This window comes from Gymnoscopelus braueri (genome assembly GCF_963280865.1).
Source record: "Gymnoscopelus braueri genome assembly, contig: SCAFFOLD_107, whole genome shotgun sequence".
NCBI classification, from domain to species: Eukaryota; Metazoa; Chordata; class Actinopteri; order Myctophiformes; family Myctophidae; genus Gymnoscopelus; species Gymnoscopelus braueri.
The window spans coordinates 158,242-186,057 of record NW_027660883.1 but is presented as its reverse complement, the minus strand read 5'-3'; the positions used below and the strand labels follow the sequence as shown (position 1 = coordinate 186,057).

The window sequence follows — 27,816 nt, the reverse complement described above, 5'->3', positions numbered from 1 at the left end:
TGTACAATGCATCTCAGGAAAACAAACAAAAAGGGCAAAAAGGGGGGATTAGTAATATCTGTATCAAGTAGTAAGTACACATATCTGTACACTGGGTATCTGTACAAGTAACAATCTGAGAAAAACAAGTTTCAAATACTCATAATTCATGAAAGAAGCAACGCTACAGGTCACTGCACTCTTCTGTGTTACACAAAGGTGTGGTTTATGAGAGTTATTTAAGGCATGTGGCCACATTTGCTTCCTGAAAGCAAAGCTGGTAGTAGCAGGGTAACATTTAAGACAAGCAGCGAACACGATTATCTGAACGTAAAGACTTTATGTTATGCTTTTAGGTGAAAGGTTAGGCTTGAGTTAAAACAGGGTTACACTTGGGGTTAGACAACAAATTACATGGGTTTAAGGTTGGCTGAGATTCCAGTCTAAGCGTCCTTGTATGTCTAAAAGAAAGTGAAAAAGTAACTTTGCTTCAGACTACTGTAAATGTGAGTTTTGAACCTTGCACCTGTGGCATTGATGTCGGCTGTCTTACTTTGAGGAACTTTTCTTAGTGTTGTTGTGTTGTGGAGAGGTTATGACGGAGCACCTGTTGAAAATACTGATCGTGGGAGATGGAGGTGTTGGGAAATCCTCCTTTGTGCACCGCTATGTCAATGGACAGTTCAACAAGAATTACAAGATGACAGTGGGAGGTAACGTATACGCTTTGTATTGTTTTGAGCGGCTTTTGTATAGACTGACTTTGCTGCTTTGAAGCTTCTGTGATGTTTGATGCGAGCTTGATTGTCGTTCATGTCAGTTGATGGGTGTTTAAGTGATTATGTATAAGAGTGTAATTGGCATAATATAAAATTGAAGGTTAACAGAGGTTTCTGTCATCTCTCTCTCTCGCTCTCTCTCTCTCCCCCCCCTCGCTAGTGGACTTTAATATGAAGTTGCTGAACTGGACAGACTCAGAGAAAGTCAGACTACAGCTGTGGGACATTGCAGGTACAACACATAGATAACATACGTATCGATTGATCGCAATCGATCGATTGATAGCTGGGTTGGGTTCTACAATAAGTGTCAAGGTGTGTGTACAGTACACAGTATAGCTGTGTGTGTTGTCTATCCTCAGGTCAGGAGCGTTTTATCTCTATGACACGGATCTATTATAAAGGAGCTTCAGGTTGTGTGGTGATGTTTGACGTCGGTAACTCAGCCAGCTTCCTCAGCTGTCGCCAGTGGAAACAGGATCTGGACAACAAGAGCATGCGGTCCAACGGACAGCCCCTCCCCTGCATCCTGCTTGCCAATAAGGTGAATAAAGCTGCACAAGAACAGAACATTTAAAAAAGTGATTTAACCACTTGAACCCCAGCATCCATATTTTGGTGGGAACATTATAGCCAAAAATAGCTGATCTAATACAGGCTCACAACGCATGACACGGTGTGAGCTTGTAGATCGGCCATTTTTGTCAAAGAGATGTTGGTGTAGATGAAAAAAAGTAGAGAGCCAACTCAGGTTCGTACTTCGTTTTACTATATAGAGGGTTTAAGCTGTTAGAAACAAAAACATGACATTTCTCATCCACTCTCTCTCTCCTCCACCTTCTCTCTCTCATTCACTCCTCCCCACTGTCTCACTCACTCACTCTATCACTTTACTTATTTCTCTCTCCCTCTCTCCCCCGCTCTCTCTCTTACCACCTCTTTCTCTCCATCGGCCTCTCTTTCTCTTGCTCCCCCCTTTCTCCCTGCCTTCTCTCTCTCTCTCTCTCTCTCTCTCTCTCTCTCTATATATATATATATATATATATATATATATATATATATATATATATCTCTCCAGAGTGACCTTACAGAGAGGGCTGTGTCAGTGGATAGTATACAGAGGTTCAGTCAGGCCTGTGGCTTCACATTCTGGATGGAGACTTCAGTTAAAGACAACAGGAATGTCAGTGAGGCCATGAGGTACAGTAACTTGAGTCTTAGAGGAAACACAACACATCACACTTCCTTGTTTTTTTTAAGGATGTGATAACACAACTACGTTATATTTAAAAAAAAATTGTTTCCTGTTTACTTACTGCCATACTAATTATTCACTGTCCAACCTAATATAATCTTTCATTGTTTAATTCATATTTTATATAAACGTTGAATATATTGTCCCCGGCACTAACCTCTTTTGACACATTGGTGTTTTAGGCGCTTGGTGGAGGAGATTATGTCTGTTCAGTCGGTCCTGAGCCCGGTGCCACCATCAGGCAACGGTTTTCAGTTGGACTCTCAGCTCAATGGCACAAGTGATACAGGTTGCTGCTGAATCAACACTTATCACCTACAATCGTATTGAGCGACAACATCTTCTCTTCCGGACACAAATTTTTTGTCAAAAAGGAATTCACCTAGTCATCTATTAGGACACAACCACCCAACAACAACCATGGTTGCCACTGCTTCAATGAGTGGGAACACCCAACTAGTTGTTAAAGACCCTCAACACTGTCACTTCATCACTTCATTTGCACCTTCAAGCCATGAACATGCCATTATTTACAACGCTGTCCCCGTCAGTGCCTTGTTGATTCTTTGTTGGAACTCAACGTTACTGACAGGGGATGAAGGACTGTTTAGAACTTTGGTTGGACTCGTAACCAGTGTTGCCAGATTTTGTGAGAGAAATAAGCAACCAGCTCTACAAAAACAAGCCCAAAAGAACCGACTAGGTCACATGAGCACTTTAAACCTGCGATGCGACGCGTCGTGAGCTTGTAGATCTGCTATTTTCAAGAAATCTTGAAATAAAATGTGGAATTTTTGGAAAATTCTGGTACGGGGGCTCCCTGGCTATTTTCAGACGGCGGGTTAGGGACAGATACATTACATTACAAATACAAATACATTACATAGTGAAGGTGTTCAAAGATTACTCACAGTCAAAGGAAATGGCAGCACTCAAGTAAAGGTCCTTTAGGTACTTTCTTTAATGGGCAGTAAACATAAACTTAAAAACAAAAAATTATGCATTTTTGCTTTCTTCAGCATTATAAAACAACAGAACAGAACTGGTATTTTATTGTAGACTCTATAGGTCTGTCATACAAATATGACAGACTATTCATATACAAATATGACCAAAGATATATAGAAAGCATGTAGGTAGAACAATATATAGAAAAGTAGAACAATTTAAAAAGAAATCATGAAAATGCAAATCTGAGTGCATACTCTTGAAATCTGCTGTTGTCTTCTGGTCTTTAGATTTTACACCATAACGCTGAATTAACAGCAACGACTCTTAACTCAAACGCTAGTCCACCTTCTGAACAAATGTGGGGCACTTATGCGTATTTGTGCATGTGTACCACATGCACCATACATAGGGCCACAATGGAAACAAGTACCCAGGACTTGTTTGTGTTATTCTTTTAGCCTTAGTGTCTGACTGTACCACGTTTAAATTTTTTACTAGTAATAAAGTATTAAATAAATTAAAAATAAAAACAATGATCTAAAAGACCAAAGATATTACAAATCCCACAAGTTCTGCAGTGATTTCAGAGAAGGGAGGTGACAGAGCAGCCAGCTATCTGTTCTTGGCTGAGCATAGTCTACTGGGTGCTGAAAACGCACAAAACATCACGTAGAGACAATCTGTCAAATAAAAAACAACGCCAATATCTATGGATACAGGATAGGTTGGCACTAGGGACATCTGGGCATATATATTGATGTAAAATTGGCTATTTTGTCCAAAATGTTAAAAGAATTTAACATTTGAAAAAAATAAGTAATGTATACATGATGTGAACAAGCACGGTACATCATTAGCAGACTTAATCTTATCCTTCGTTCGACTTCTTGTTTATGCCCCAAAATGACTGGATATACAGGTTTTGTAGCAATTTGTAGCAATTTGTAGAAATGTACCTTAATTGTCAAATGTTTAAGCAAGTTCTAATCATGTATACTTTAATTTAAAAACATTTTCCAAATATTTTATTTTTTAACATTTTGAAAGAATTGCCATTTTAACACCCAGGTGCCCACTATTATCCACCTATCCTGTTTCAATATATCTACCAAGTTTCTTCTGGAAGACTGCAGTGATAATGCTTTTTTTTGTTTGGCATTGAGGAGTTAACAGCATCATGTCTGGTGACAATTGAATCGAAGATGGATGCATGGATGGATGGATGGATGGATGGATGGATGGATGGCTGGATGGCTGGATGGATGGATGGCACAGAACCTGGTCATCATTCACATGCTTTGATGTCTTCCAATCACAGTGAATCACACAATATTATCTTCCGATATTTCCATAAAAGGACATGGGTAATAGTCAGGTGTGTGTGTGTGTGTGTGTGTGTGTGTGTGTGTGTGTGTGTGTGTGTGTGTGTGTGTGTGTGTGTGTGTGTGTGTGTGTGTGTGTGTGTGTGTGGTGTGTGTGTGTGTGTGTGTGTGTGTGTGTGTGTGTGTGTGTGTGTGTGTGTGTGTGTGTGTGTGTGTGTGTGTGTGCGTGCGTGCGTGCGAGAGAGAGAGTGTTAGACCACGTCTGCATTCTCTAACCCAGATTCCCTGGCCATCTGCTGAGAGAGACCGAGATTGAATGAACGAGGAATGGAGAAAGAAGGGAAGTAGGAAGACAAAGATAACGGGTTCAAACAGACGGGTGTGAGGAAAGAAAAGAGAGGGTTGGAGGGAGAGACAGAGAAAGGTGTGAGAGAGTTGGGGTAGGGGGAAGCGGAAGTCCAAAAATAAGGGAAGCAAGAGACTGGAGAGGTACAGAGACAGAAGGGGAGAGGGGCAGAGAACAGTGTTGCCATGTCTGTTTATTATATGCGACTTTGGGCTTGTTTTTCTGTAAAGTTGCTTATAAATATTGGTATTAAGGATTACTTTTTTTTGGGCTTGTTTCTAAAGTGTAGTTGCTTATCTGGGCTTGCTTCCAATTTTTCTGATTGTTGTTAAACCAGTGGTTCTCAAACATTTTCATGTCAAGGCCCCCCAAATAAATGAATGTATATCTGAAATTATAATTTGTGCCAAGGACCCCCATACCAGATTTGTAATGTTAAAATGTTTTTAAAATATTCCACATTTTGCACTTTTTTTCCCAAAGATTATTTTGGAGAATAGCAGATCTACAAGGCAAGCTCACAACTTTGAGCGTTGTGAGCTTGTATGTATGGGTTTAAAGTGCTCTTGGCGTAGGTTTTGCTGGTCCATTTTGTGGTCCATTTTGCTAGAGAAATATTATTTCTCTTGCCAAATCTGGCAACACTGGCAGAGAAGAATGAGACGGACAGTGAGAGAGCAACGTGAGAGGAGGGGGAGGTAGTTTATTTTGAGTGATGGAAAACATAATTGGAGGGTGGATACAGATATCATTCATGATTTCAATAAATGTGAAGCTTAAGGACAATAATGATAATTATGTTCTGCATTGTGTAAGAATTCCCAATGTTCAAACACAGCATTTGTAATAGTAGGAAAGAAGAAATCAAATTAAGTCTTATAAATGGGTGTGAATATTTAACCGATACTGTTGCAGACAACCTAAACTTTATATTTGTATTTATTATTGTTTTCTCCCTGTTTAGTTTTCTTTTGGGGGGGGGGGGTTACAAATAGGTGTAGCGTGGAAATAAATGAAATAATGATTATGTTCTGCCTTCTTATACACTAAATACTAAATAATATAGATATCCTACCGGTATGTGGTTATTATGGCGAAGTAGGGTGGGGTGGTTCTATCTTGAGGATTGTTTGAAAGATAGGCTACTAGTGGTCCAGAGCTCAACTGCTCAACACTGAGAATGATGAATATGGATGATATGTGAAATATGGATTTGGAGTAATTGAATGGATGAAGAAATTAAAGTAACACAACATTAAGTGACAAAACAATAAATTAACTATATCATAAATGAATGTCTTCGTTAAATTACAAATTCAAGGAAGGAATCTCATTGTGAAGGCATGGATTTACTGTGTAGGCTATACTGACTTTGCCCTTATGATTACAGAACAAGACAACTCTGGCACTTGTTTGTTATGAATTTAGCCTTCTCAAGAAGTAATCAATGATGATGACTTAGGGTCGCCAACAGTCCCTTGAAATAAGGAATCGTCCCATTTGCAAACTAAAAGACGTGTCCTTTATTGAACTGATAAGGACACACTTTGTTCCTTATATTTGGTAATCAATGACAGCTTTGTCACACATCACATCAGTTTGATTGATCGATGTACTTCATTTAGTAAGACATGAGAACAACAGTACATGGAAGTACAAGGTCTACTAAACTGGAAGGCTCATAAAGCACTAAGCTTGTTTAAAATGAGATCCCCACGCACACAAATCATCATGATGAGTGTTCAAACAGCTCTAGGCCTACTTTAATACAGGCTGCAACCACTTTAACCATCTAGAGTAGACATAGTAAACTGCCCCCCCAGTGGTGTACACTTTTGTAACTTTACTCAAGTAAATGTTGAATTCCTGACTTTGTCTTGTAACAGAGTATTTCTACATTGCCATATTGATACTTTTACTTAAGTAAAACATTTGAGTACTTTTTCCACCACTGCCTTTTTCTGAGTGTCCCTTATTTTCTTAGAAATGAAGGGACGTCTGGTCGGGTGCACGTGGGTGTCCTCCTTAGGCTCCTTTACTATAATAATCATAGTAAACACAACTACGCTGCCTGGAATTATAGTATAATTCCAAGTAGTTGTCAACCCTACCTGGAATCCAGATGATTTTCCCACTCTGATTTTTCGAATGCCAAAACACTCGCCCCAAAACACAGTCGCCCCGGGGGAAATCCGGCGGTAACCTGGTATTCCTAAACGTAACCTCTGTAAACTATGCCAGCCTACCCTACCTACCTAACCTTACTCCTAAGCGTAACCTCAGTAAACTATGCTTAAACTAAACCTAACCTTATTTCTAAACGTAACCTCAGTAAAACTATGCCTAAACCTAACCTTAATTCTAACCTTAAAACTCACTCAGTAAAACAAATACAATAACCGCTGGTCCGCGGGGAAAAATAGGGGTGAGCGTGTTTTGGGGCGAGTCTTTTGGTCACCGATTGATTTCTCCATGCATGCTTCTGAAACGTGACTCTGGAGCAGCAGAGCGTCGGCCAACGTGAGCAGGGGGGAAACGGAGCATGCGCAATGAGCCCACTTCTTATGAAACAAAGTAGTACACACTAGTGTTGCCATGTCTGCTTATTATAAGCGACTTTTGGCTTATTTTTCTGTAAAGTTGCTTGTAAATATTGGTTAGTTGCGGGTTGCGTTTTTTTGGGCTTGTTTCTAAAGTGTGGCTTGCTTCCAATTAAAAAACATGTTTTAAACTAGTGGTGTGGTTATCAAATAATTGATTGATTGATTGATGTACTTTATTTAGTAAGACATGAGAACAACAGTAGGTACATGGAAGTACAAATTCACAATACAAGTTCTACTAAACTGGAAGACTCATAAAGCACTAAGCTTGTTTAAAAAGAGATCCCCATGCACACAAATCATGATGAAAAACCACACTCCTTCAAAACCGCTCTAAAAGAGGTCTACAGGTGGCTGCGATTCGAAACTGGCCCATGTAAAAGTCAAAGCCTTTTTTGAATGAGTTCACTCCTTCTAACGCTATGGACCAGAGCTACATTTTTCCCTATAACCCCCATCTGAAAATATATTTTGCCAGGGAGCCCTATATCAGATTTGTGTTGTTTTTGTCAAAAATCGTCCAAATATTTGTCCTTTTATTTCAAGATTTTCTTGAAAATAGCAGAGCATAACACGTCGCATTGCGACAAGTTGTGAGCTTGTAGTTCGGTTATTTTCAAATAGTCGATGTAAACCTATAAACAGTATAGGTTTAAACTAAAGTTCTCATGTGGCCTAGTAGGCCTAGTGCTTCTTTTGGGCTTGTTTTCCTAGACCTGCATTGCTTGCTTCTCTCACTAAATCTGGCAACACTAAGTAGTACACACAGAAGGACTGTAACACTGGTGTTCAGTTACTACTACAACCTCCAACTGTCAGACAAACAACCTGTCAGCCTTCCTATCCGATCTCTAAGACTGAGGGAAGAAATGAGACGTGCTTTGGCTCTGACATAAATTACCACCTCTCTGGCGAGGCAAGGTAAATGTTTTGTTACATTTTAACTGTAATGTTTTGTTTGTATGGGCATGTATTACAGCGGCCCCCCTCCACATACATTGCATAAGGATAGCACTGGTGACCCCGTTTTCGTTTGTTATGGATGTTTTCTGTCTTTCGACTAACTTTCTAACAATTGTTAGATTTGTATGTGGCAGGATTTGTTTGGCAACTTGTTAGGTCTTCACTCGTGAAGTGTCATTTGAAATATCTTGAGAAAATTGATTTTTACGAGTTATTATCATTATGACTATAGTCGTGTAAAAAAAAGAGCATCCCAAACAGACTCTGACCTAATTTCCAGGTGTTCTAGTCGGGGAAGCCTGACTTGACATGCATCGTTTTATCATAATCGGAATCGGACTCTATTATAGCACACACACAAAAAAGCTATTGAACTATTGAGCTGAAACTTTGAGTTATGCTGCAGGCATTATTCGTATTTATTCATTCGATCATGTAAAACACTCTGTAGCCTAATATTTGTTTTTAACTAAGCTTATTAAAAAACGAAGCTACAATAATAATAGTCCATATAGACCTACATGGCAACTATATCAGTCACTCTGTTACGGAGTGTGTATTAAATAGGCTACTCACAATTAGTGATGGTTACACCACAGACAAGTCATCAATTTACCTTTAATCTGTGTAAGAATTTGCATTGCAAGGTGGGTAGTAATAGATGTTTAATAATACAAAAAATAATAATGACAACCTTGAAATGTTTATAAACGGTCTGTTATAGACTGTTTATAAGCTGTTATAGACTGCTCAATGGGCAGTTTATTAATATTATTATTATTATTATTATTATTATAGGCTTCAAGCCTACTACAGTGCGTTGCTCTTAACAGGAATTTAGTTAGCTGGATGTACATTAAGCTTCTAAATACAGAGGAATGCACTGATGCAAGCCATGTAAATGGTCCCTCACATTTCTTCAGAGGTGTTTAATCAGACATCAGACTTAGGTCAATCTGTCCTAAGCTGTTAAATGTATCAGTTTGTTTACTTTGAATACCTGTAGCATACCTCTCTCACTTAACATTGTTTGAATTAACATCGTTGCTTGGCTTGCTACTAGAGCTAGCCTGTTATTATGGTCTATACTCATACTGATGATAAGCATAATAAGTGTAATCAACTGATATAAAACAATTCTGATGCAGTTTTGTCTAAACTTCAATCTCTGTTTTATAGGTTACTTATTTATTTGTAGTTACATTTGCATTTTTGACAGACAGACAGACAACAATCTTGTGATTTTACTGTGCTGTCTGCTGATGAACTGTCAGTCAGTCAATCTGACAGGGTTCTGGGTTGGTGGTACTGCCACCTGCAGAACTGGTTTCCAGTCAGTCAGTGATTTTCTCTTCTGTGGCAGCTGCTACTTAGATTACTAGCTAGTTATCAGTAAGTCACCTGTGCTAATCTTCCACCAGTCTTTGACTTTAATAATAATAGTAATATAGTACATATATACACACATTCCTCTATATATTCCTGAGACACTGTGTGGTTTAGCATCAGACGCAAACATTTAGCTTTTCAGTTAGCTGAAATTAGCCATAGTTTTGCCACATACAATTTATTTCTTCTTTCTCTGCTTGATTCTGACCAAATGTTCCGTCCCTGCTGGAATTCTAGGATTAATACCATTGGCTGCCTTTAATCTTTGTGGCCTTGAAATTTAATTTGTACTACTTTTAGCCTAATGGCTAAAACGTAGCCACCCCCAATTTTTCAAATCAGCCTCATGGTGGCGTTTTAATGCCCCACTTCACGTTTTGGCCTATAGCTCTTGACCCGCATGGGTCATACAATCAAAATCTTTAATGATAATTGTTTCAAATGCTGATGACCTCTGCAGGCAACCTTGTGAAAGGCAGGGATCAATGAGAAAATTAATTAGATCTCAAACTCAGAACTTTGCAGAATTGTAGCCACAAGTAAATATTCCACTCGCTCCCCTCGCCCTGTTAAAAACATAACCAGAAAAAAAGAATTCTTGAATTTATCGCAAGTAAGTTAGACTACTGCGATCAATGCACTTTTTACAGGTCTTCCTAAAAAGTCCATTGAAACGTTAAGGCTTGTTCAGAACTCTGCTGCTCAGTACATCCTTGGAATCTTTTTAGCCGATTCCATGCTAGTTTCAGCTCCTCATTAACTAATATGTACATTCGTTTGATCTTTTTGGCATCTTCATCACTCCTCCTCAGAATAAGATGGCTCCAAATACTATCCACTGGTTCCGGAAGGGTCTGCGTCTCCATGACAACCCATCGCTACAGGAGGCGGTCCGGGGGGCGGGCACGGTGCGCTGCGTTTACATCCTGGACCCCTGGTTTGCTGGCTCGTCCAACCTTGGTGTCAACAGGTGGAGGTAAGCAATGACTCGTTTAAATGACTGAGTAGTTTTTTGTCTTCTTTTTTTCTTTTCTTTTTGAAATTTTCTTTTGAGAATGTGAGATGTGCCAGTGCAATGACACAGTAGTGACACACGGGAAGTGTCGCCCATAGCACCAACTTGAATGTTACTGTGTATGCTGTATGCTCCTATGTTCTGTCCTAAGTTCTGTACATATCTGTACATTAAGGCCCATCTTGTGCTCTCTTTCTATGACATCTAACCACTGTGACTGAATGAGGATGTGTAGAGTCAGAGCAATGATTGGAGACACGGACTGGAGAGCCTTTGTGTTTGTAATATAGGAGTAGTGAAAAGGCATATTTTGATTTTCTTCAAAAGATTAATACAATTAATTAAATTAAATGCAAAAAAATATATATATATATTCTCATAAGTGGAATCACAGAAAAACATCTAGTGTTGCTTTTTGGAGTGTGGAAGCAATTTGTTTGTAACCATTCTGTCATTAATCATTAACTTCAGTAAGTCATCTGTAATTCAACTGTGTGTGTGTGTGTGTGTGTGTGTGTGTGTGTGTGTGTGTGTGTGTGTGTGTGTGTGTGTGTGTGTGTGTGTGTGTGTGTGTGTGTGTGTGTGTGTGTGTGTGTGTGTGTGTGTGTGTGTGTGTGTGTCACAGGCCTGCAGTGCCTCAGTATACAACATGATGTCAGTATTTCTCATCACAATTTATACAACTGCTACACATAGACCAATTATTTGTTTACCAACATTGAGACTGGACGCACAGGTGATTTTTTTCATGCAATCAATTCCCAACATTGTTTTGGGGTGCGCTGGTTTCAGTACATTCAGTACTCCTCTTGTGTGTCACTAAGACGCGCTAGTGAGGCGCGTCTTAGTGAGTCATGACAGAATGGGTTTCATTTGGTGCCGGCCTGCACGCGAATACTGGTTCTTATCAGTATGACGTCGTCTGTTAAGGGGTCTATAGACCATATATGTAGGAACTTTAATGATTGTAGATCAATTTTACCTACATTACCTACACAATTTTAGCTTTTTTATGTATTTATTTCTAATTGAGTAAAAAAAACATTTTCACCCATAATATTGACATGCCCAAAGGGCACAAGGATGAATGTGGTTCACATCCTGAGATTCTGGTACTGTAGTTTTGGTCTAATTAGTATTTGAATGACAGGTTATTTAGATTAGGAAAAGTATAGTATAGAATGCAATTATTACACAAATTTGAACCCCACTCACTCATACACAACAATCATCATGTGTAGCAAATTAGTTTGTGAACAGCATGGATATTAGGGAATAGCTCTGCATTATCAGAGTCTTCCTTGATAAGGATTTGAAGTAATAGAGGGATTTTACCTTTTTAGTTTAGAGTCACAAAAGCAAATAATTCTAAAAAACGAAACAAAAAAAACATTAATTTAGCCTTGATGAACTCTATTTGAGAGCAGTCAGACCTAGTATTTGGGACCCACCATACATAAGGTGGATCAATAAGCTTACTGCCAATGTTCTTAGCATCAAGGTGCAGGTCAATTATGTTTTTTATTGTGGAGGTTTGTGTGCTTGTGTATGTGTGCATGCGTGGCCAATCTGGCCATGTGCTGGGGGTTTGTAGGCAGAGAGATTGTGTATTGGTGTGGATACTTTGGGACGGGTGGAGTTAATTAAATCAAGTTTGTGTGTTGGTTGGTCTGTGTCTTTGTACGTGTGATCTCCCATTTTCATCTCTATCTCTATCAATCTATTTTCATCTCCCAGTTTTCTCCGTATGTGAGTACATGTGACACGATGAGTGTTTTTGCCTGGAAGGAGAGCTTACATCTTGCTTATTGCTCACTGGCCCATTTTCAGTCCAGGTCCTATTTGTGGTCCTCTCACAGGGGTAGTCGATAGAAAAGGCACTGACCCAGTGTTCTCCCGCTGATGAAGAACCTATACTTATTACAAACACAGGCAGGGGGCTTATTACAAACACGCTTGGTCTAAATCACAATAGTTGTAAGGCCTTCAGTGACCCAAAATGGCAGGCTGACTCATTTCGTAGAATGACAGTCTTGTGACACAAAGTTGTCCAAGCTTAATCCGGATTGATGCATACTCTCATCGTAGTCTCCTCACTGACCTCTTACGCCTGATTTACAATTTGTCCTGTGCTGAAAGTAACCCACCCAAAATCTATCAGCTATTATTGGTACAGGACACTGGCGACAAAGTATAAATCAGACACAGAGAGCATTAAAGTAGGTACGTTTTCATGTAATGTGTATTGTTGTTCTGCCTGTTGTTGGTGCTGAGCACCTCCACAAAAGGCGATCACTCCTGTATTTACTCTTTGTCTGTCTGTAGAACATGCCTTTGACTACAACTACCAGGATTATAGCACCCCCTTGTGTAGGCCTACAGTATAATATAATGTATTGACTGTGTTTATAGTGTTCAATAATATTAATGGTCACCGTAATGCAAATACTTTTATCAATTTGGGTTCAAAGAATTGTAAATCATCGCAAAAAGATATGGGTACATTTAATTACCTTATGAAGTTTCCACATTTTGAGGCAGAGTGCAATACAGAGTTATGGCTGCTTATAACATTTTAATGTATTTTTTTTAAATCAACTTGTTTAACTGGCTCAGTTTAGAATTACATAGCCATGCGTTACAGTTTTCAGTCCATCCGTGCATGAGCACCAAGCTCTGATGAAGCCTCAATGCCAAAACTGTAAAGCAGTTTTATTTATGTAATTTAAAAACGTCAGAAAAGATTTAGTCATTTTTGTGCTTTTCTGTCTGATCCTTCAGTACCCAGAATTCTCTGCGAATGCACTCATGAAAGACCAGATTAACTTTAATCTAAAATGTATTTGTTTAGTTTTTGACATGTTATGCTTCATTAGATATAATAGTATAGAAAGGAGACATGAGAGACATGACGAGAGTAAGATTTAAAGGCAGGTCTTCGAGTCAGACTCAGATGGAGCATAATATAGTCAGTGCACTAATGCCATCAGGCACCCCAAACACAAGCTTTTGTAAAAGAAGAAAAAACCCAGGAATAATCTTTTGATCAAATTTTCTCGTAAATACAGTAAGACAACATCAATGACTCTTGAGCTGTTAGCCCACTTTAAATTCTATAGTAAACTCTGCATCTGTGCATAAGGCAGGTGATGAGAGGGAGGTTAACCTAATGTGGAAAGTGAGAAAACATTATTGTCAGAGATGTGGGTTAGTGTGCCAGTATATGAAGCGTTTGCCTGTCAGCAGTTATGTGACACTGACCTACTTAAACTAAGGCTTTCCTGTGCGGCCTGACGGCCAAATGACACACACTTGTTAACCACGGTCAGTTGTCCTTACTCCCAAAAATGTGTTATTTTCTATCAATTACACACCCCATGAAGCCTTGAATTCATGGAGATTTTTAGTTGTTGTCGCATTCCTAAGCCAATAATTTGATGACCGGCAGAGACTCAAAGAGACTCACTTGGAGACTCCTATTGACCGATGACCCAGAAAAATCTCCATGAAGGCTTCATGGGGTGTGTAATTGATAGAAAATAAAAATGTTTGGGTGAACTACTCCTTTAAGTCAAATAATGTTACTGACGGTACCTTGAGTTTGTTTCTGTTTTGATATCACTGAAGAGTTATATTTTTAAAGGTGTTTACTGTTTAGACATTTCTGCTTTGTTGGGACAGAAAAAAGTGCCATCAGAATCCTCAACGATTTAACAAATAAAAAATCATAATCTCCCAGGTCCACTCGCTCCCAGTCCAGCACAAAGTTCTCCTCTTCTTTGGCCTACAGTTAAATGGCCAGAGCATCAGCTACATCAGTGACCCCCCATCACGCCCCCACACCGCGCACTCCCTCCGCTCTAGCCATTCCTCATTGCTCCACATCCCCCCTACACATCTCCGGAGGATGGGAGACCGAGCCCTCTGTTCCTTTCCTCCACGCCCCTGGAACTCCCTCCCGGACTATCTCAGAACTGCCCCCTTCCATCAAGATTTTTAAAAACTTACCATAAAACCCTCTTCTATAAGCAGTTCAGTTTCACTTTCATTATCCCCGAGGCAGCATTTCCAGATTTTGTTTTCAATTATTCTTCCATTTTTATTAAGAACGATTCATTGATTAATCGACATGCACCCCTCTATGTATTTATTTATATCATATTGTGGTCAAATCAAAGGGTGTTGGTTGATCAGATAATCCTTAAGGATGTTGCTCAGCTCAGCTGTTCGGCAGTAAATTGACATGATTGACATGTCTCTGGGCCTCAGCCATGTTTCTTTCTACAAACCAATTCACATCTTGGCCACAAAATAAATATGACAATTCTGTTTGTAGAACTGTTATGTAGAAATTTGATTTGACCCAGTCTTGTTAACTCCCTCTGTGTCTGTGTGATTGTCCTATGTGTGTGTGTGCGCTTGTTCGCCAGATGTAGGCCAGGGCAGTTATATAACGTAAGGACTGCTGCTGTGTGACTTAACACAACCACACACACATGCACTGAAAGGCACAAATACAGGCAGACACAGCCTTACGTATACATATTGCGTGCACACACACAAAGGTGTGTTGAAGCAGACACATCTTGAGACACACACACACACACACACACACACACACACACACACACACACACACACACACACACACACACACACAACCTGCTGAGAGGTCTCTGAGACCCCCTGCCCATACAGTCTCAAATGTGTGCTCATGGGCGCACACCAAATCTACACAAATCCACGTGAATGAGGTGTGCATGCTCACACGCACACAGAAACTGTGTCTCTGAAGTGCAAAAGAGTCATGCAAGCTTGGATGCACATGGGTGTTCATGCCCATGCATGTGTGAAATCTTAAACACACACTTGTGAACCAGGATGACTTGATGGTTCACTCAATGTTTTTTGTTCAACGAACAGCCCACTCTACTTTTTTTTTAAAGTTGTATTTGTATTCTAATAATGCATTTTATTTACGTTGTACTTTGCTAAAACATTGTTTAAAACACACAACACAGCGATGTAGACTCACGCCTGGCATAAAACCGGAAACAAAAGTACCACAGGCACAAAAATATACAAACACACATATTGAAAGGCTGTTGTAAAAGGGTGGATTTTTGTATGTGTGTGAGCGGGCATGCGTGCATGTGAGGGGATTTGGAGCTGCTATAACTTTGTACAGTACAGTATGTCAACTACCCCGCTACTGCTAATAATCATAGTTATAAGGTGATGCTGGTAGATTGAATAGCTTGCTGAATGACTGGCTGACTGAATAGCTTGCTGAATGACTGGCTGACTGAATAGCTTGCTGAATGACTGGCTGACTGAATAGCTTGCTGAATGACTGGCTGACTGAATAGCTTGCTGAATGACTGGCTGACTGACTGAATAGATGACTGACTGAAAGAATGACTGAATGGCCATTCAGTCCAGATCTTGGGCTGACGGGAAGGGTGGAGGGAGAGAGATAGGGGTACAGTAGATGGATGGATGGGCGGGTTGAAGGATGCCTGTCTATATCGATCTATCTATCTATCGATCTATCAATCTATCTGATTTAGGGTCTTACTGTGAAATGTCCTGTGAAACAAACAAACCTACTGCCAAATCCCTAAATATGCTTTTTATAATTGTTTTACAGATATGTACTTACTAAACTTTGTGTTATTTTTTGGGGCTTGTCAAGAGTTCTATGTGCTACCCCTTTTGTAAAAGAAAGAAACACGCACATTTCTTAGTTTTTCTGTTGAATTTCTGGGGGTGGGCCTGCCCTCCCGAAAAAGTTTTTGGTATATATGTTTTGTACATTCGAATATGAGGATATAGGACCCCATGAGGTAGACTTGGACTACTAACCTAAAAAAGAGAGTTAGGATTTTGAATGTGTACTACTGCCGAAATTGTGTGTTGAGGGAATCTTGAATGAGAGAGTGTGTGTGTGTGTGTGTGTGTGTGTGCTGTGTGTGTGTGCTGTACAGCTGTCGGCTATCATGTAATTATGGACTGTAGGGAATCACTACGTCACTTTATGAATGAGATGTCTTGAGAAATGTTTTTTTTTATAAGTGTGTGTGGGAAATGAATTGACTTTTTCCCTTTGGACTCAAAATCCCATTCCAAATGTGCGTCAGCAATGTCCAACCAATTTCAGTAGAGTGGGTCATGTATTGTCTCTCTATCCATCTATCAGTTTGTCCTTTACACTCTGTCTAAACTAAACGGGTCACAGTGAGCGTTCCACCAAAATCGAATACAATTTCAAGCGAGAATGCCTTCTGCCCCCTTTTCCTTTTTTATGACCTTCTTCCTCCTCCTTCTTCATAGAAGAATTCTCTCTCTCTCCCCCACCTCCTCAGGTTTCTCCTGCAGTGTTTGGAGGATCTGGACGCTAACCTCCGGAAGCTGAACTCCCGCCTCTTTGTCATCAGAGGTCAGCCAGCCAACGTGTTCCCTCGCCTCTTCAAGGTGGGTGCAGTGCTTCACAGTATCTCCTTTAATGATCGGACATTAATAATGCATGCATTAATGACTAGAAATGACCTAAACAACATAAATAAACCATGACATCTGTCCATAAATGTATGGTAAAGTAAGGTACAAATAAGTACTAAATTAAGTAAATGTGCAGAAGGGACCAGACCACACAGATATTTGCAGCTGATTAAAGCATTAGATAGATATTTGTGTCAATATGATATTATGTAATTTTGGCATGATGATTTAAATTACTAATTAAATGTGAAAACAAAGTTTTGTTTTAACCACAATTACAGCACCTTTAAGTTGAGACGGTTCTCCAGTCACCACTGTTAACATCATGCTGTTGGCCAAGGCACTTTTTTATGATTCTCTCTACTCTCTCTCTCTCTCTGTCCCGCCAGGAGTGGAAGATCTCACGGTTGACTTTTGAGTATGACTCTGAGCCATTTGGTAAGGAGAGGGATGCAGCCATCAAGAAACTGGCCATGGAGGCTGGAGTGGAAGTCAGCGTCAAGACCTCACACACACTGTATGACCTGGACAAGTAAGGAACACACACACACACACACACACACACACACACACACACACACACACACACACACACACACACACACACACACACACACACACACACACACACACACACACACACACACACACTGACTCACAAAAGAACACACACATTATCCACTTCCTGGACAAAATAAGGAACACACAAGCATGGGCAGAATGTTAATTTATACTCACTGATTTTCAAGCTAACGAGCTAGCTTGAAGGCTTCACTCTTTTTTCCTCTCCCTGCTGAATGATGGCCAACCAATGCTTCTAATAACCTACTTGTACCTCTCTTTCTGTCTCTCTCAGGATCATAGAGCTGAATGGCGGCCAGCCTCCTCTGACGTACAAGCGTTTCCAGACGCTGATATCTCGTCTAGACCCCCCAGAGCTGCCGGTGGAGACGCTGTCTGACGCTCTGATGGGGCACTGCGTCACGCCAATCTCCGAGGACCATGGGGACAAGTACAGCGTCCCCTCACTGGAAGAGCTAGGTGAGAACACGTACACACCCACCAATGCATGCATACATACATAAATAAACTGAGAAAACATGAGGTAAGACAGGATGAGATAACATAATAAGTTAAGATTTGATGGCGTGGGATACAACATTTTAATCCCCAAGAGGAAAGGGTTCATAAATTGACCATTCCTTAAAAATAAGTATTTAAAGGTATCCAATGCAGGTTTCGATGTTTTGATCACATTAACATTTTCTATCCTTGAGGCATAATAAACATAATGATTGCATTTCCTACTTAAGTCCTGCGTTTCCTATTTAATCAAGTCTTAAGTCTTCTTCAGGAATGTTTTGAAAGCTTTATTGTTTAAATTTGGCTTGCAGTGAAACAAGCATATTATATGTTTATAGTCTTGAAATCAATACACTGTAGCCAACATTAATTTATCGTTTTATCTAACATACTGATGCTGATGCTCAGAAAAGGAATATAGCATTGGGCCAGAAACAAGTCTTTAACTTGGACTTTGAGTTCTGCCACGGCGGTAAAGAGAATGCACAATCAGAGATATTAATGAGAGATTAACTGTGATTGTATTCTAATACAGTTGATTAGGCTCTACAAATACACTGTCCTCCTGGGAAAATATTAAATCTTTTTAGATGTAGCCTATTAAACAAAAGACAGAAAATAAACTTATAAAAATTATTTTACCTCAGATATTGGCATTCTAGAATTATCATTCATGACAACAGACCAGCAAATGAGGTAGAAGTTCAAGGTAAGGCAACTCTATCGACTATATCTTGCTGCAGGTCAGCAAACCAAACGTACTAGTAAAATCAATGCCACTTCCGCATCCTTAAGTAATCCTCTCTCTGACTTAAGCTTTCTCCATGCTTCATTTATTTGTTGTTTTGGAGTTTGTTGGAGTTTTTTGTTTCGTTATTAAAACTTTATTTTTGACATAGTTGTTTGCCTTGATGCTGGCCTGGGTAGAAGTTTCAAGATCGGTAGACATTTGGTCCAAAAACAAAAAGAACTGACAAAGAGCCGTCTCTTAAGCAAAAATGTGTTATGCTTATACGTTCTCATGTGCGTGCTGGAAGAACACGTGATACATTGCAAGGACCCTTATCCCCTACTGTGCTCAATAGCGCCACTTTCTCAACTAGTGGTTAAACAAACTACATTGGATGCCTTTTGCAAACAGGTAGTCATATCAGCATATATAATGTACACTGTCAATCTAGATGTCAATCTAGTATTCTGTACAACTAGTGTTTTTACTGCTTGGTCTTTGGCCATGCCATCTGTCTGTCTGTCTGTCTGTCTGTCTGTCTGTCTGTCTGTCTGTCTGTCTGTCTGTCTGTCTGTCTGTCTGTCTGTCTGTCTGTCTGTCTGTCTGTCTGTCTGTCTGTCTGTCTGTCTGTCTGTCTGTCTGTCTGTATGTCTGTCTCTCTGTCTGTCTGTATGTATGTATGTATACATATATGTATATATGTATGTATGAATGTCTGTACGTACTGTATGTATAATTATTTGTCTGTATAATGTAACAAGAATGAATTAATGGGTTAAGGAGATATTTTAAAACCTAATCTGATATGATACAAAACTAACTTAAGTGAATGCTCTCTGTTCGTGTTCGTGTTTGTGTGTGTGTGTGCGTGTGCGTGTGCGTTTTCCAGGCTTTGACACTGAAGGCCTGCCTACAGCTGTGTGGCCAGGAGGGGAGACTGAGGCACTGACCAGGATAGAACGCCATTTGGAGAGAAAGGTCAGTACAGTTGTAGTTCTAGTTGTTGTGATAGTAGTTGGTGTTGTTGCTAAAGGAGTAGTACAGTATTAAATATATTCTCTCTCTCTCTCTCTCTCTCTCTCTCTCTCTCTCTCTCTCTCTCTCTCTCTCTCTCTCTCTCTCTCTCTCTCTCTCTCTCTCTCTCTCTCTCTCTCTCTCTCTCTCTCTCTCTCTCTCTGTGTCTCTCTCTCTCTCTCTCTCCAGGCATGGGTGGCTAATTTTGAGCGTCCCAGGATGAATGCTAACTCCCTGCTGGCCAGCCCCACAGGTCTGAGCCCCTACCTGCGCTTTGGATGTCTCTCATGCCGCCTCTTTTACTTCAAACTCACTGACCTCTACCGCAAGGTCAGTCTAGTCTGTTTTGTTCTAGTACATATTGTACAGTCTAAAAATGAGGAAAGACAATACACAAGACACACATACACTGTGTGTGTGTGTGTGTGTGTGTGTGTGTGTGTGTGTGTGCGTGTGCGTGTGCGTGTGCGCGTGTGTGTGTGTGTGTGTGTGTGCGTGTGCGTGCGTGCGTGCGCGCGTGCGTGCGCGCGTGTGGTTGCGTGTATGTAGAACCACAGTTTAGAGAGGCAACCGTGGAGACCTGCCCTCCAAGGAGTTAATTTCTCTAGTTTATTTCTGTTTACTAATCTAGGTGAAAAAGAACGATTCTCCGCCTCTCTCGCTGTATGGTCAGCTCCTGTGGCGTGAGTTCTTCTACACCGCCGCAACCAACAACCCGCGTTTCGACAAGATGGAGGGCAACTCCATCTGTGTCCGCATCCCCTGGGACAGAAACCCCGAAGCGCTGGCCAAGTGGGCAGAGGCCAAAACGGGATTCCCCTGGATCGATGCCATCATGACCCAGCTTAGGCAGGAGGGCTGGATCCACCACCTGGCACGACACGCCGTAGCCTGCTTCCTCACCAGAGGAGACCTCTGGATCAGCTGGGAGGAAGGAATGAAGGTGAGGAGAAGCGAGAGCCAGAGAGAATGAATGAAGGATGGAGGAGACCCTTGACTGCAAGGGTATGCTGGGAAATAAAGGATGGACATGGGAGGGCTTGGCAGGAGGGTTGGAGAGAGAATGAAGGTTGTTGGTGAGGCAGATTGGGTTAATCCAGGAGAAGACCAAACACATCATCTCTGGAAACACCAATAATCTAAACATTCCTCTCCTCTCCCTCTTCATCTTCCTCCCCCAGGTTTTTGAGGAGCTGCTGTTGGATGCAGACTGGAGTGTGAACGCAGGAAGTTGGATGTGGCTCTCGTGCAGTTCGTTCTTCCAGCAGTTCTTCCACTGCTACTGCCCCGTGGGCTTCGGACGAAGAACCGATCCCAACGGGGATTTCATCAGGTTAGCATCTCTCCTGACATCCCCCCTCCCTCCCCTCCCTGTGTCCTGTGCCCGGGTACCATCCAAGATCCGATCCCTCCCTCTGCCTGGCTGCATACAAAGAAACAGAGTGTTGTACCATATAAAAATCATATACAGTAGGAACACAGGAAGCCTGGGGATTAGGGATTAGGGGAAATGTAGTTAGTTCACACATTAGTATGACCACACACACACACACACACACACACACACACACACACACACACACACACACACACATATATATAAATGCACACCTGCATTTTGTTAATCTTTCATAATACAAGCAGCATAATGCATAATATAAGCAGTAGCCGTAGTTACATGAGACATTTCCTTTCATGCTAAAAGAAACAACTATAGGGGTTGATTCCGACAAAAAGAAAAAAAAAACTCTGGTTGGGATGATATTTTTGAGCTGTTGGTTATCTGCTGTACCTGCTGCCAGGCTTCCAATGGTACTGCAGTCAGCTGTATTGTCTTGGATTGTTTTGTTGATCCGATCAGTGTTGGGGGCGGGGGTCTAGGCCTAACTGCTGCTTTTGACTGCAGGCCCTCTTGTTTTTCAGTCACAACCTGAACAGTATCAAACGTGCACTGTGATGTTAATTCACTTCAGTGCAGCAAATGTCGAAGGAAGAGGAATTGATTAAACCTGTACGGCAGTTATTTTGTGCTCTTAGTTCTTCATGTGCAGCATTTTGCACCTATCATAGTTATAGAAGTTATACCCATGGTGATCTTTATTTGCTAGTAATTGTCAGCAGGTTTGTCAGCTATGATTATTTACTAATTGAACTCATGTGATTTTATGTGGAATATATTGAACCCAAAGAAATGATTCACCGGTCTGAGATGATCTTTGAGCAAGTTGTTAATTTGCGTTGTATTGACAGTAAAGTGTATGTGCAAGTGTTTTTTAGAAAAATCACTTATAAGTACCAGGAAATACCCGACTAATGAAAATATGGAAATCTGTCAAAAATGTAATCTATTATTACGATTTTTTCATTTTTCCCCAATATTTCATCTATTTAAAATATTGTAAAATAAACATTTCAACAGTAACTGCTTTGTCATTTTCTCTGCTTACTGCTTCTAATATTATAATACAGTACAGTACTGTATGTATTGTATATATTGTAATGTAATGTATATAATGTTTTGTAATATGTGCTCCCCATCATTGCCTGTGCCACATTTGACTGACTGAAGCCAGCAGTTTTCTAATTTCTGCCACTGTGTTTCCAGACGATACTTACCTGTCCTCCGAGGTTTCCCCGCTAAGTACATCTATGACCCGTGGAATGCACCAGAGTCCGTGCAGAAAGCTGCCAAGTGTGTGATTGGCGTCCATTACCCCAAACCCATGGTACACCATGCAGAGGCCAGTCGGCTCAATATAGAGAGGATGAAACAGATCTACCAGCAACTCAGCCGATACCGCGGACTAGGTAAGAGTTTACTAGCGTGTACTTGAATAAAATAGAGGCCAGCAACTCGGACGATACAGGGAGAGACATAAATAGACTGTAGTATTAAAGCAATACAGTGGAAGTATTGTGATATTGATATATTGGCAGACGATACAAAGCACTGGAGTATAGACGAGTAGTTGTGTAAGGTAGAAACAGATCTTATAACTAAGCCAATATTGACATCTGAGGTAAAGTACTACCCTGTCAGTAAAGTAGAAACCAGCTAACTATTGAGAATTGATATACAGTTACACAAATAACAACATTGTAGACTAACAGCCCTATCATCCATTTGTGTTTTGTGTCAGGCCTGCTGGCATCAGTGCCATCCACCAATGGCAATGGGAACGGAGGGATGATGGCGTACTCTCCCGGGGAGCAGCAGTCAGGGACCAATAACAACAACACTCACTGTAAGTACTGTAAACAGCAAACACTCATTTTACAATGTGATGTAACACTTCACTATAAGTGAACAGCACCACTAGCTGGAAGACAACACTACATTCACTGGAAGTAAACAACAACACTGACTGGTAGTAAACAACACCAGTCACTGGAAGTAAACAACACTCAATCACTGGAATTAAAGACCATTTGCTATAAGCCCACAACAATAGCACTCACTGTAAATGAACAACAACAACAACACTCCTTGGAACCATACATTGTCACTGTGAGAAAATAGCAATAACACTCTGGATGTAAACGACACTCACTGTATTCTAATTGTGTCCCCTGTTCTCATCAGTGTCTGGAGTTTCGGGTGGTAACGGCAGTGGGAGTACCTTGCTGAACTTTGACAGTGAGAATCAGCCTGGGTCATGCCCTGTTGCTGACCAACAGTTACAACCGCAGCCTCATGGTAGGTTGGCAGCAGACAATTGGGGGGGGTTTCTTTATTTAGGCAGGAAAGTGTTTAGAGAGACAGGACACTGAGGATATAGAGGGGTAAAAACATGCAACTTATTTAAAGTATGATATAAAATTATATTTGAAGCGTGTGTGTGTGTGCGTGTGCGTGTGCGTGTGCGTGTGCGTGTGCGTGTGCGTGTGTGTGTGTGTGTGTGTGTGTGTGTGCTCTGAAAGGAAATCTAAATATTTTACAAGTACCTCATGTTGGACTCATCTTTTGAGCGCCCAAGATGCTGTGCAGAGAATGTTAACTGTGTGTGTGTGTGTGTGTGTGTGTGTGTGTGTGTGTGTGTGTGTGTGTGTGTGTGTGTGTGTGTGTGTGTGTGTGTGTGTGTGTGTGTGTGTGTGTGTGTGTGTGTGTGTGTGTGTGTGTGTGTGTGTGTGTGTGTGTGTGTGCGTGCGTGTGGTTGCGTGTATGTAGAACCACAGTTTAGAGAGGCAATCCTGGTCTGGTGGAGACCTGCCCTCCAAGGAGTTAATTTTTCTAGTTTATTTCTGTTTACTAAAATGTGCGTGTGTGTGTGTGTGTGTGTTGCAGGGTACCACTCGGTGCCAAACCCCAACCAAGCTGCCACCAGCACCATACTCTACCATGAGTTTGCTGTGCCTAAAAATCCAGGTACATGACAATAATAAACATCATACTAGCAACAATAACTAGAAAACGCTGTTCCTGAAGAAACCGTGTGGGCTCGCTGTGTTGGTATCCATTATGTAGTAGTTAAGAATATTAGTAGTGTTAAAAGTGTTAAGTATTGATAGTGTTAAGTATAGTGGTGATATGAGTGTTAATAGTTGATAGTGTTGAATCAGAGAAAAATCTGAGGCAAAAACTTAAACCCAAAAAATAAAGGATATAAAATTTAATTGTTATTAAAAGAAGCCTTAATAATCACGGTTTTAATTCAGCTTCGTTATTCTTACATACAGGACGCCTCCTGCACACCGGGGGCAGCATAACAGGGAAGCGGGAGCGAGAGTCGGAACACAGGAGGGAAGATGCCACTTCCTGCTCTGTCCACAAGATGCGGCGGCAGAGTGCACAGGTCAGATTTTCTATAGTTCATCACGATTAATCACAAATGAATCGCCTGTGCCGGCGAATTGCATGCCTGCAGTCAGCTAGTACCAGTACACACGTTGCTGTGTAGATCCCATAAGCTGGATGGACAGGTGCCCGATTGGCTAGTTCCGGGAGGTCCATAGGAAGGGATGATTGCGCTGCTATTATTATAAATACAGTAATTACATGATTGTGGACCGATTTGAAAGATATTCGTGAATTGAGGTCCTTGGTCATGCACAATAGAGCCCTACACAGAGTCTTAGTCCCGCTCCCGCTAGATTTCTGATCATTCCCATTCATTTCATTTCTGACTGCCCGCTTCTGGCGGCATGCAAAATTTAAGTGCTGTTTAGTCCTGCATAATCCCGCAATATTACCGGCCAGTCCCGAATTAATCCCTCTATTTCCATTGGGACCCAAAAATATAATATACAATAAGATAAATATATATAATATAAGATAAATGTGTTCATATCCTGCTAAAGTAAAGCATGACCACATGCTTGGTCAGGTGTGCCATACCCATTGGTATTTTAAAGACGCCCGCTCCCGCAACATTTGCGTTGGCTCACTAAATACTAAAACACTACATCCATTCAGACCGTAGACTACAGTAGACTTCAAATAGTATAACAGACAGTTGTATTGTTATCATTGACTGTTTGTTGTTTGCCTTACAGACTATCCAGAGCAGCTGACGTGAGACTTGTCTTACTGAGTCCACACTGAAGTCACAACCTGGCCAGCACAGAGAGAAACACACCTGAAATAAACTTCTCCTCCTCTGTCTGCATCAGCCGCACAACGTACCATCATGTTCTCTTCTTTTTTTCTTGTTCAGAAACTCCACAGGAGGAAAATGTGAAAATTTGATTTATTTACAACTGCTTTGTTAATCAGTTATTTACCAACTTATCTGTAGCCACATTTGTATTTGTGTTGTAATGCATATATCGTCACTGTCGTCTGGAAACCTTGTATGTCCAAAACCATTCATTACGGTTTTGGACAATTACCCTACAAAGTAGGGCATTCATTTCCAAAAAAACTAGGGGAAAAAAGCTTTTAAATATGGAGATTACAGCAACGATATACTTTTTGTAGTAATAATAAGCATTGTGAGAACTCTCAGAATGCATAAAGGTGGCAATGTCCACTTGCCTCAAATGTATAATGCAGGGGTGTCAAACTCATACCGTAGGTTGTGAGCCAGAATGGTATACTGTAGCCTAATTGAAAGAAACGTCTAGCAGACTTCAGTGTGGCACGGTAGGCAGTTTAGAATATTATATTTAGACAGAAGCACATGAAATTGCCCATGGTCCAGTCCATTGGCTCAAATATAACCGTTTTGATTATAATAATTATAATAATAATAATACAACTTTATTTGTATAGCACTTTTTTAAACAATGTTACAAAGTGCTTGAGCAATTAAAAACAGTAATCAAACTACAATAATGTAATAATAATAATAATAATAATAAAGCGAAAAGCACACAAATATTCCTAATTGAGCTTCATGAGTCATGTTAGTGCTTATAGAAGAAGCAATAGTGTAAATGACTTGATTTAGAAATGTTCTTTTAGTTGACTGTTAAAATCTCCAGCAAGGTCTGTGATTCTCCCTCACGGCCTTCAGTGCTACGCTGGCACACAGGGGTGAGACAACGTAAGTGGGGCGGTACTGTTTACACGATGTTCATACGAGGGCAGCTTTGCCAGCGTGGCAGAGGCAGGGAGGAAGAGAGTAGCTGCCACACAGATAGATAATAACCAGATGTGAATATTTTAATTAAGGTTTTTTCTTTCTTTCTTTTTACTTTTTTCTTTACCCCAAAATAATTTCACCCACTGGCCAATAGTTGACACCCCTGGCATAGTGTGACAACGTATTTTTGTCACTTCATTGTAGGTACAACATGACCCTGGCTTTCATTAATACACCAGTCCATACCATATATACTGTACTAAAGTAAAGCTGAGTTTACGTACAGTATATCTACACTGAAACAGATATTATTGTACCAGTACCAGGATATTTATTTGTGCCCATGTGCAGAATACCAATAATGTGAATGGAAAACTCTTAACACCATGACAACTTGATGAATGAATCTATTGCCAAGATACAGAGAATATGCCACTGTTGTCTTCTTAAGATCCATTAATAGGAACATAAGAAAGCTACGATTTATACATAATATATTTTTGATATTGTATGTGCGCTTGTCTTCTTGGTATAGTCAAAAGAACACTTGCAAATAGACTGAGTAGTGATTTCTATTATGTGCTTACAAAAAATGTCTTGTCCTCAAAAACAATCAATACATTTTTTTTTTATCTTTCCAAAGAATTACATACAGTACAGTATTTTACTAACCAAAACATGTTCCGCATCAAGGAAGCTGGAAAACGTTGTTTGTTTTCTTTTGTTGTTTTATTTAAGACATTTTCTTGAACATTTCCATCATGATTTTCTTACAACCTACTTAAATGAAGTTTTGTTTTAAAAAAATTGTCCTGCTTTTGTACATATTTTTGTTGGTTCAGCACCAACAGATTTAGCGATCGATCTATATCCAGGTGACCCAACCATGAAGAGTTTGGGTTTTAATTTTTATCAAATCAAACTGTTATTTTATTTAAATTAAACTTTGCCATTTTCAAAGTCATAGTTTCACCTTCAACAGGTGTTTTTATTTCCAGCTGTTGAGTCACAGAGAAATCTGTATTTGCAAGGCATTCTCTAATGTTGAAAATACTGGAATTGATGGTTTCTAAATCCACGAAAACAGGTTTTTGAGGGCTGACTGCCACTTCTCTCAAGGCAGAGTGTGTGCCCTATGCGCCCTCCAGGGGGCAGTGCAATACCCACCCTACCTAGGGCCGCACTTTGAAGGCTGCACCCTCTGAATTGAAACATACCTATTGTCTCAGTACGTTTTTTAAGCATCTTTCTCGGCAAGCATGACTTGAAACGGAACCAACATTCCTCGGAAATTAGAGCATACTGTATTTCACGCTCCTGTTGAATGATTATTACTGCTGTGTTTGGAGAGAAAGACATGTA

At 40.4% G+C, this 27,816-nt stretch overlaps 2 protein-coding genes across 2 annotated transcripts; both read left to right on the top strand.

Annotated features, from left to right (window-relative positions):
- The first annotated feature begins 257 nt into the window (after nt 1-257).
- Nucleotides 258-3,037, top strand: LOC308081104 (ras-related protein Rab-7L1-like). The gene is made up of 5 exons (XM_080457501.1): nt 258-692; nt 919-990; nt 1,121-1,302; nt 1,837-1,958; nt 2,196-3,037. The coding sequence occupies exons 1-5, from the start codon at nt 575-577 to the stop codon at nt 2,311-2,313; spliced, it is 612 nt and encodes a 203-aa protein (XP_080313627.1). The 5' UTR covers nt 258-574; the 3' UTR covers nt 2,314-3,037.
- A 5,000-nt stretch (nt 3,038-8,037) lies between these two features.
- Nucleotides 8,038-27,510, top strand: LOC308081103 (cryptochrome-1-like). Its single transcript, XM_080457500.1, has 15 exons — nt 8,038-8,156; nt 10,400-10,563; nt 16,968-17,076; nt 17,493-17,635; nt 17,960-18,144; nt 19,806-19,894; nt 20,120-20,260; nt 20,562-20,873; nt 21,112-21,263; nt 22,536-22,738; nt 23,071-23,175; nt 23,514-23,627; nt 24,216-24,296; nt 24,608-24,723; nt 25,424-27,510. The coding sequence occupies exons 2-15, from the start codon at nt 10,406-10,408 to the stop codon at nt 25,439-25,441; spliced, it is 1,926 nt and encodes a 641-aa protein (XP_080313626.1). The 5' UTR covers nt 8,038-8,156; nt 10,400-10,405; the 3' UTR covers nt 25,442-27,510.
- Nucleotides 27,511-27,816: the final 306 nt, after the last annotated feature.